This window comes from Arachis hypogaea, chromosome 3 (genome assembly GCF_003086295.3).
Source record: "Arachis hypogaea cultivar Tifrunner chromosome 3, arahy.Tifrunner.gnm2.J5K5, whole genome shotgun sequence".
NCBI lineage: Eukaryota > Viridiplantae > Streptophyta > Magnoliopsida > Fabales > Fabaceae > Arachis > Arachis hypogaea.
Genome location: NC_092038.1, coordinates 118310448 through 118320687, shown reverse-complemented (window position 1 = coordinate 118320687; position 10240 = coordinate 118310448). Strand labels below are relative to the sequence as shown.

The 10240-nt window shown below is 35.2% G+C and overlaps 2 protein-coding genes across 4 annotated transcripts; both read right to left on the bottom strand.

Moving 5' to 3' along the window:
- Window positions 1-1860: 1860 nt before the first annotated feature.
- LOC112791057 (probable LRR receptor-like serine/threonine-protein kinase At5g63710) lies at window positions 1861-5935 on the bottom strand. 3 transcript variants are annotated; one of them, XM_025833747.3, is made up of 11 exons: window positions 5073-5935; window positions 4580-4733; window positions 4313-4445; window positions 4154-4225; window positions 3927-4070; window positions 3769-3834; window positions 3620-3690; window positions 3405-3548; window positions 2984-3325; window positions 2507-2901; window positions 1861-2424 (listed from the first exon to the last, which is right to left on the bottom strand). In XM_025833747.3, the coding sequence occupies exons 2-11, from the start codon at window positions 4686-4688 to the stop codon at window positions 2110-2112; spliced, it is 1791 nt and encodes a 596-aa protein (XP_025689532.1). In that variant the 5' UTR covers window positions 4689-4733; window positions 5073-5935; the 3' UTR covers window positions 1861-2109. The 3 variants fall into 3 exon arrangements, with proteins under 3 accessions (XP_025689532.1, XP_072089457.1, XP_072089458.1); XM_072233356.1 differs by having other exon boundaries at window positions 4966-5120; XM_072233357.1 differs by having other exon boundaries at window positions 4912-5073.
- Window positions 5936-7301: 1366 nt separating this feature from the next.
- Window positions 7302-9949, bottom strand: LOC112791056 (ammonium transporter 3 member 1). The gene is made up of 3 exons (XM_025833746.3): window positions 9079-9949; window positions 8112-8397; window positions 7302-8024 (listed from the first exon to the last, which is right to left on the bottom strand). The coding sequence occupies exons 1-3, from the start codon at window positions 9736-9738 to the stop codon at window positions 7507-7509; spliced, it is 1464 nt and encodes a 487-aa protein (XP_025689531.1). The 5' UTR covers window positions 9739-9949; the 3' UTR covers window positions 7302-7506.
- Between the last annotated feature and the right edge of the window lie 291 nt (window positions 9950-10240).

Here is a 10240-nt window from a genome sequence, read left to right as displayed (position 1 = left end):
GTGTTCCAATAATAATAATAATAATAATAATAATAATAATAATAAAAGATATCAATTATCAAAGGCATATTTATGAAAACCACAAAAAAGGCATATTTATGAAAATGAAAGAGGAATAAGATCGAAGATATAGCAGGGACCATAGCTTCTATTTCTCCAGATTTTGTTTTAAAATCTTTTAAATAAATTTTTCTCTAAAAAGCATTTTATTTTAAACCGTTAGATTATAGAATAAATCCAAAGTTGTTTATCAATATTTTTATTAACTCGAATTTTGATTTAAAAAATTACGTTGTAATAATTCTTTAGCAAAATTAAACTTAAAATTTAAAATTTTAGAATTGAATGAAATTCTAAATTAATTAGAATATCAATGAATGCTATGTGTACCAAAGCGTGATGATATATGATAGTCTTGTTATATTGTTTGTGATGATGCTAAAATGAAGGGGGATATATAATATGAGTGATCATGTATCATTTGCCGGTGCCAAATGGAGCCCCATTAGCATTATGGAGAAGAATTTAATTTAAATCATGCTTTGTTTTTTAAAGCAAGAAAGACGTGATGTCACAAGATATATATGTGGTAATGCTATGGAACTGGTAAATAAAAAAAAAGGTTACAATGAAAATGAATTGTTCAAATTCAGCACAGTTGTGTTATGATGGCACAACGAGTGAACATAATTCCTTCATTTGTCACCCATTTTGAAACGATTTTTTTTTAAGTGAAAGAAAAGCGTAGGAAGGGGGTTGCCAGTATTAGTATGCCACATTGCCACCGACCAATGGACCACCCAGTCCCCTCGCCTGTGCTGTCTATTTCTTCTACTTACTCCAACACTCCAACCTGCCTGCTAGTGCTAGGATAGATATTAAATTATTAATCACTTTCTTTTTAAATGTTTTATTTTTGGACTGGACTTTCTTTCTAAATTTTTTTTTTTTTTTGTCATACAAACCTAGCAACTACTACCACTGTGTGGCTGTGTTTGAGGCAAACAGCTTTGCCACTACACATGCCCCAGCCACTCTTTTTAAATATTTAAATTGTTATAATAAGATGATCAACGGTCCATAACAAGTTACTCCATCATGGGTTATGGCCCATTTAATATTTTGAATATTGGGCCAATATTTCCGAAATCTGAACTCTTTATTATGGATCTAAGTACTGAACTTCCATGAAGAGTTTTTGCAATAGGCCGAATAAAAAGAATATTTTTGAAATACTAGTTAAAAATTTAAAATGTGGTATATTAAACAATTTAAGTAAACATATTAATTACAAAACTTATATTTATTTATTTATAAATTTAATTTTTATGCACTATCAGTGTAAAATAATTTTAAACATATATCTAATCACATAATATCACATTATTTAAAAGAACCAATATGATGCTAATGAACTATAACTCAAATGGTATAATCTCTTCATACTCACCTAAAACATCGTTATTTATTTATTATTATATTGATATTTAATTGTAGCTTATGGAATGGGCAAAAAAAAGGTTCACTAATCCAATTATCCGTAGATAAAAATTTTACGTGAAGCCGTTATTCGCAAAATGATTTAAAAGGAGGATTGGTTTGATAAATTTCATGAAATAGAGGACAAAAATACTGTTATTACTTATTACTGTGAAAGAATGAATGACTATGATCCATATTCCAGACCAAGCTATGAGAATCTCTATTTTGTGGTCAATGAGTGCACTAAAATTATGTGGTGCAACAAAAAGAAAAAAAAATTAAGACTGATTGAATATTTTAAAGTAGAATGTGATTTTTCTTTGACAATCAATCACATCATGTTGACACACATAATGATATAATAGTTATAATCCTAAGTAACATCAAGAAGATTGTATAGATTGTATAAACATCTTTTGACCCGAAAATATTTAATAACACGGGACATGGGCTTTGATTACTTTGCAGTTTGCCTTTAAAATAAATAAAAGAAAGAAAAGACTAGAGCAACTATTAGGAAGCACAAGAGTTATCGGAATGTTACAAAAGCTAATGAAAACGTTATTTATGGTACATACTTGTAGATGATGTAATCTATATATGATAGAAAGAAGGGTTCAAAATTGATTATCTTGCCCTGGAAAGCTGAATGGCCTCTTGTTCATGGGTGGATTCATCACTCCAAGGAAATTGATGAGTGGTTTGTGAGAATTGTTGATGAGTCCTTGCATCTTCAACTTGCTTCCAATCTGCCCATCTATCAGCTAACCCCACTCCCTGAAGCATTTTCACAACCTCAGACATGATTGGTCGATCCTCAGGGTAGCATTGTGTGCACAACAATGCAACCTGAAGAATTCTCTCCACTTCTTTCGGATCATAACTCTCCAAGTTTCTATCCACTATGTCCTCCAACCTGTTCTCCTTCAGAAGCTTCTTAACCTGTCCATACACAAGACGAATTCTCAAATAAACTGCATCCAGATATCATCAAGTGCTTAACAAATAATAATAGTAAAGTTACATGATCAATTAGAAGAACATCCTCCTCTTCTTCAAGCCTAGAGAGGTCTACTGCGCGCTGGCCGGTGACCAGTTCAAGAAGTGTGATGCCATATCCAAAGACATCAGTCTTTTCGGATGATTTTCCAGTGGACAAGTATTCAGGGGCTATATGACCCATTGTGCCGCGGACTTGAGTGGTAACATGGGTCATTCTTGTGTCAACAAGCTTGGCTAGCCCGAAATCCCCAAGTACTGCTTCAAACTCATCATCTAGTAGGATGTTTGCTGCCTTCAGATCGCGATGTATTATCTTGGGGTTGCATTGTTCGTGCAGATACTCCAAACCATGTGCTGTACCAAAAGCCACTCGCTTTCTTGCACCCCAATCCAAACCTTTCTCATCTGCTTTCAAATCTAAGCAAGCCATACCATTCACAAATTATTATGCTGCTCCATCAAAATGTAAACAAATTACTGCAAGACTCATCATTTTTACCTCTTAGTCTATATGCTACACTTAGATTCTCCATGAAAGGGTATACTAGGATTCTCTCAGTTGAGGTTGTACAGAATCCAATTAGTCTGAGGAGGTTTCTATGAACTGCAACACTGATAAGATGAACTTCTCTCTCGAATGCGGCCTCTCCGCCGGGATTATGATAATCAGTGAGGCGTTTCACGGCGATTTTGGTATTATCCGACAGTATACCTTTGTACACTTTTCCAAATCCTCCCTGCCCTATTACATTGCTTTCACTGAAGCTTTTTGTAGCAACTTGGAGTTCTCGCCATGAAAATCTTTTCAGTTGTCCAAAAGATATCTTGCTTTCATCCTCACCTGTCAAATTTATCAAGGCTTTCTTTGTCCATCATTTGGTTAATTATGCTTACAACAACAGAGGAAAAACACTAATTACCTGACACATCAACAAAGACATCACTTTTTTGTTTGTGCATTTGATGGTATCTGTATGTGCAGATTGCCCCAAGACACACAAGTGCAAATGCACCACAACTTGCAAACTGTACTGCCTGTGCAAGTTTTGGTTTCTTCTTTGAAGCTGCAGGAACAGTTAAACGTTAGGTAGCTAGTTAAAACATGTTAAATGACTTTCCGTTCATAGAAACCAACCTGGACGGTCGGATTTAGAATCACATGGCTGCTCCAACTTAGAACCACAATAAAGCTGTGTATTTGAAAAACTGAAAGCAACAATGGAACAAAATATTCAATAAATGAAATAGTTATGAAAATACTTGAGAACATGCACAGAAACATACTTGAACACTGGAATTGAAAAGAGTTGCAATGGGATAGTTCCAGTGAGACGATTTGATGAAAGATCCCTGTCCAAGATGGCCACATACATAAGTTGTTTCATGCATGCATATAATGATAGAAGGAGTGGCTAAAAAGGTGAATTGAAGTGTAGTCTTACAAATGTTCGAGAGTGGAAAGTTGAGCCCATGAAGCTGGTACAGAGCCTATGAAGTTATTGCCAGCAAGATTCAGATATTGCAGGGTTGTCAAGTTGGCAATATAATCAGGCAAGGGGCCTGAAAGTTTGTTGTTCTGCAATTCCCTGCAACATCAAAAGGGTTAATAATTCTAGATAAATTTACTTAAGATAAAGGATATCTGATTAAGTGGATGAATACAACTTACAAGGTAACCAGATATTTCAATTTGAGAATTGAGGGAGAAAGTGTTCCAGAGAATCCAATTGAATCCAGGGCCCTGCACATTTATTATAAGTGAATTTTCTCTTACCCCAAACCTTAAGAAATTGAAAACCAAGGTGAATAATAAAATGAATGGACTTACAGAGATACAACATGTCCGTTTCTACAAGTGACATGAGACCAACTGAAACACGGGCTCACCATATAACTGTTCCAGTCTTGTATTCCATTATTGGAATCATTCAGATTCTTCAAAAGATCAAGCAGCGCTTCACCTACGTATGTTTCACGCATGTACTGGTTGCTTAAATTTCTCAAGTTGTAAATAATGCTATGGTATATGGAGTCAACATTAAATTCATGCAATATGGTATGTTAGAAAATGATGATGGTAAATCTTTTAGCAAACCTTCTATATCAGGTTCCTTCACTGCATAGGTGAGTTTCAAGACACTAAGGAATATGAGCCAACTTGTCAACATTGTCAGAGGATCCCGGATAAATTTTGTGTGAAACATATAAGCTTTTTTGGTCTCCAAGCAAATTTCAACTCTTCAGAGTGCCTTTCACAAATGAAAAATAATTTCACCAACAGAAATGACAACAAAATAAAATAATAATAATATATAGTTGGATTTCAATTTATTTAAAAAAAAAAGAGCATAAATTAGAGGACAAAACAACTGCATCCAAAAGGGAAACAAAATAAAGTGGTGTTCATCATGAGTATTCATGCTATACATGTTAATGATATGCATGTGTTTCAGGCTAAGATACAAGGATGTACATCAGTACATGTTTGTGTATCTAGAAAAGAACATGCCTGAGAAGCCATGAGAATATAGGATACAAGCAGAAGAAGAAGATGGGGAAAAAGAAAAAAAAAGAAAAGAAAAACATACTAGGAGTTGAGCATAGCATATAGGACGAAGAAGTAGAGCATGAAACACTGATAGAGAGAAGGGAGAAGAGAAGTTTATTGTTGCCATAATAGGGCAATGTCAAAATCAAGTGATGTTTCAGTGCAACTGAGGGACCCACATTCCAATATCCAAGTGCAACAGGACCTAAAAGGGAAGCAACGAGGACTTGTTTTTCCACAAACATGCCCCGAAATTATAAATTATAAAAAATATTATTTATACGTAAAAAATTAATTATTATGTATAAAAAATATTATTTATATATTAAAATATATTTATATATAAATATATATGTGATTTAATTTATTTTTAATATATATTTATATTTCAACATATATTTTATACTAATAACTGATTTTGGTGTACACGTAACATAATTTTTAAATATATATTATATGTGTCATTTTATATATTTTTATATATATTTTGTATTTAAATAAATAATTAATTTAATAAATTTTTTATATACACATAACTTAAAAGATAAATTATATTACATCAAATTTTTTTCTATATTTACACTTTAATTCATTAATAATCAATATATTAAAAATGTAAAAAAAACAATGTATTAGAAAGTTATTTTGAGCAAGAAATAATAATTGCTTATTTGTATCTAAAAGAATTACTTCCTTTTAGGATTTGAGAATATCATTTTTAATTAAATTCTTGAAAAAAAAATTTCCATAAATGAGACGTGGTGTTTTCTCTAAAAAGAATGAAAAGAATATAGCGGTTGGCCAATGACAAAGAATAAATATATGAATTGAGAGGTAGATGGTTGTGTGAGTGGTGGGAAGGGAATGAGAATCCCACTGAACTAGGATTTTTACTTTGTTCATAATAATCTTGATCATCACTACAATACCCCTTTTATATCTTTTGAACACAATTTGATGATGGGTTTGCACCATGTGAGTGAAAAGGCATATATTTCATTCTCATCCTAGTGCTGAGCTGTGGCACACACAACACTACGCAAATGAAGCTTCCACTAAAAATGATTTGATTACATATTCTCATGTTCCATGACTTGGCCCTTGACAGCGCTTCCTCAATATAATTATTTTTTCTCTCTCTTTTTTTCAAAGGCATATAAAAAGAAAGTAAAAGAAGCACTTTAGATTTTAAAAGCCAGCATTACTGCATTAGTAACAATAATTAAGGGAAAATTCTAAGACCGTGGTGGGTGAAGGGGAAGACTCACTAAAAAGTTCTAAGGATAAGGAATTGTGGATAAGAAAATCATTTTGCCATCACACCCTGAAAAAGCACAATCATATATATAGGTGGGTAGCTTTGGAGTGTGGTTGATGTGGCAATCAATGGTTGGTTGCTAGAGAACCTGGTGTTCCATGTGGTAGTACAACGGGAGAAAAATGAATGAACCAAGGATAAAGATGGGATTGGCGTTGTTTGTGTGCTGCTGTTGGAAGTTTTGAAGACACAAGCAAGAGAAAGGAAGCAGCTAAGACTAGGGATAGATTTGATAATATAATAGTAATGCTAATCCTTTTATTATTCATTGTGTGTACTTTGTTTGGAACAGAAAATCCTAAGTAGACAAAAAGCTTGTTGTAGCTCACTTTTCTTCTTTGGGCGATTGTTAATAGGGCAATGCTTACAGGAACCAAATGGATGAAAAAAATAATGGAGTATATATCACCTCATCTTCTAGCTTAGAAATTAAATTTTCTGCACACATAGGCTTTGCTGATACTATATGCTATAAAAATGTCCATGTGGAATTGCACAATATAATCCCTCCATTACCTTTATTATTCTTGCCTATGGCTTCCTTCAATTTTTTTTCTTTTTCTTTTAAGAGACTAGAATCTAGGACCTTTTAAAAAAATTTTTCCCTTTCTTTACCGGTACAATATTTAATATTTTGTATGGACCTTAATAACATTCTGGCAAAAGCAAATAGAGGTGGAGTTAGGCGAGATCATGAGAAAAAATTAGGGTCCACTACCTAACATCATTGTTAGGGTGTGGGCTTATTATTGCACATTGTTATCTGAATTTGTGAGGCCCATTAACTGAAAAAATTCTTCTAAATTGGAAAAATTAATAAAATAAAAAGTAAAAATTTAATTAGGTGTGAATTTTACTATTTGATTAAAGAGTAATAAAATTCCCACCTTTTCAGTTTAGCAATCTTTTTCTCTAGAAGAATCTTGATTTCAAAAATAAAAAGACATGACATACATTTAATTTATAGCTGAGGATATATACCTTAGAAAACAAGAATAAATAGTTACAAAAAAAAAGGTACAAAAATACAAGGACTACAATATTACAATAATACATACCAAGTTACCAACAGCACAAGTATAAACAGAAAATGGAATCCTGTGTTGGATTTTTGTAGTAAGGAATATGCATGTCCGCACATGCATCATTGAGTCCCTTAGACAACTTGAGTGGCACCACTGGAAGCCATTGCCATTCCATGCTGGGTGGTGTCATCTTTGTAGAGGCTAAGTTTCTCTCCGTCACCCCATAAGGCATAAGCTTCTTCTCCGTGAACTGCATCATCACCAATCAGCAACTCTTCATCCGTCATTCTCAAAGGAACCACCAACTTCACCACCACACAAATTATGGAGGTGGCTACCAAATTCCATCCAATGACGAACAATCCTCCAACCAATTGCTTCAGGATTTGAACTCCCCCAGCCGACCCTCCGTACACCGCTCCTCTAGAGTTGGTCACCGCAAGAAACAGGGAACTCAGCCGTGGCTCCGCGAGAAACCCCGTGAGGATGCCGCCCAGGAGTCCGGCGACGGCGTGGGTGTGGAAGACGGCGAGAGTGTCGTCGACTATTTGGAAGATTGTGAGCTTCTTGCCCAATACCATCATGGTGTACCATGGCACACTTCCTGATAGAACTCCCATAACTATGGCTGCCCATCCTTGAACCAGACCTATATATATATTATTATTCAACAACAAATGAAACCATATCAGATCTAAGAGGAAGAATCGAAAGAGTTGAGGGGTGGATAGCGTACCTGCGACGGGAGTGATGCAAACGAGGCCAGTAATCATGCCCTGAACGGCTCCAATAACGGAGGGCTTGTTGAAGAATATGACATCAAGCCACGTCCACACTAAGAGGCTGGTGGCGGCGCACACGTTCGTGTTCAGCACCGCCATCGATGAGTCTATGTTGGCCGAGTACGGGTCCCCTCCGTTGAACCCTGCCCACCCCAGCCACAGCAGCCCCGCCCCTGTCAGCGTTAGCAGCACGTTGTTTGGTGGGAACCTCTCCCTGTCCTTCTTCGACCTTGGCCCAACCTACACGTGTCCATGCATCCAATTTTATTCATAAAAAATGTGAATATTTTTATTAAAATTTAATCATATTTAATAAAAAAGTAATAATTCTACATTATTACATATAATTTTATATCATTAAAAATATTAATAATAACTAATTGATAATTATAAATAAATTATAATTCAAATGACATAATCTAAAAAATTACGTAAAAAAAAAAAAACTAGTAACAAGAAATTACAAAAAATTTTCATATTTTACGTATAGAAAAGATATTTTTGATATGCAATAAACTTGCACATAAAAAATAGTAAAAATTCTTTCCCAAGAATTTCTCATTTATTAATCGGCTAGACAGACTACGCACGTAATCGTATATACATATCTCTTCTCTCTCATATATTATTAGTACTAGTAGAAAGTGAGATATTGAGGAGAAACAAACACCATCAAACGATTCGTTTCTGTTCATGATATAATTATAAACGGCGGCAACAACTTTTTGGTTTTGAGTTTTCAAAAAAGACACAAAAGAAACTTCTCTGCAAACTACATGCCAGAAAAGTCAACTGTCAACATAACTCATTTTTCTAAATTTACGGAAGTGAAGTGGTCAAAAGTTTGACAAAAGGAATTAAATGGGTGCGTGTAACAGTATAAGGTAAGGAAAGGAGAAGAGTATAGTAAATTAAATATACCCAATAAGCGGCAGTGAAGCCTGCAACGCCGGAGGAAAGATGGATGACGTAACCACCAGAGTAGTCCATAACACCCCACTGGAACAAGAAGCCACCACCCCACAAGCTGAACGCGCCTATGGTGTACGAGAAAGTCAACCATAACGGCACGAACATCATCCACGCCTTGAAGTTCATCCTAGCCAGCACCGAGCCGGCCAGTATGACCACAGCGATGGCTGCGAAAACGCACTGAAACCACACCATGGTGGCCATGGGATAATATGGCTCAATTTCCGCCGTCTCCAGAGCCCCCGTGTTGTAGTAATGAGGCGTTGCGGGGAGCGCGGCCTGCTTGATGAGGAACTTCTGGCCCAAGGCAGGCCCAGCTTTGCCCCAGAAGGGCAGGAGCTTGTCCCCAAAGGACATCTTGTAGGCCCAAGTGACCCAGCATATGACAACAGCGGCGAATGCGTAGAGGGCCATGAAAGCGGAGTTGACGGCCCATTTCTTCTTGACTATGCTTCCGTACAAGATGACTAATCCGGGCATGCTCTGTATCCCCACCAGGGTGGCTGACACCATCTGCCATGCGTTGTCCCCTTTGTTTAGCCAGTCCGGTACTGCTAGACTCGTCCATGCTTGGTATGCTACCGGCAAAGGAGCACCTGCACCGGCCATTATCCCTGATTATCAATCTCAATCACTACTGCCTCGTCTTTTATAGTCGGTAGCTTAGGAATAATAATACCTAATAATAGCAACCATTGTGATTATGAGTGGGAAAATAAAATGGAGTCAAGTTGACGAAGAGCCTCGCCTCACCGTTAGTTGACCACGAAATATCTATTATATTTTATTTGGTGACATAATTAATATTAGAGTAATGTTATATCTACACCAAAATTAATCACTAATATAAAATATATGTTTGAATATAAATATACATTGAAAATAAGTTAAATTACATATGTATTTATACACAAATATATTGGTAACTGATTTTGGTGTATAAATAGTATTTTTATTATTATTATGAATTTCAAATTAATTATATAGGTTTAATTAATATTAAAAAAATAATAAATCGATCCTTAACTTTTTAATGGTGGAAACTCATGTGCAGTCGACTTCACGTGAAGTTGATACCTGATTTGACTAAATTTACATCTAACGGCTCTTA

Bases quoted from the DNA above. Each gene is read 5' to 3' on its own strand.
- LOC112791056 (XM_025833746.3), bottom strand. From the start codon at position 9,738: ATGGCCGGTGCAGGTGCTCCTTTGCCGGTAGCATACCAAGCATGGACG. The intron at 8,398-9,078 runs GTATATTTAATT...GGACACGTGTAG, and splicing joins GCTTCACTGCCGCTTATTGG to GTTGGGCCAAGGTCGAAGAA. The intron at 8,025-8,111 runs GTACGCTATCCA...ATATATATATAG, and splicing joins TTGCATCACTCCCGTCGCAG to GTCTGGTTCAAGGATGGGCA.
- LOC112791057 (XM_025833747.3), bottom strand. From the start codon at position 4,688: ATGTTTCACACAAAATTTATCCGGGATCCTCTGACAATGTTGACAAGT. The intron at 4,226-4,312 runs GTAAGTCCATTC...ATAAATGTGCAG, and splicing joins AACGGACATGTTGTATCTCT to GGCCCTGGATTCAATTGGAT. The intron at 2,902-2,983 runs GTAAAAATGATG...TGGCTTGCTTAG, and splicing joins TGTAGCATATAGACTAAGAG to ATTTGAAAGCAGATGAGAAA.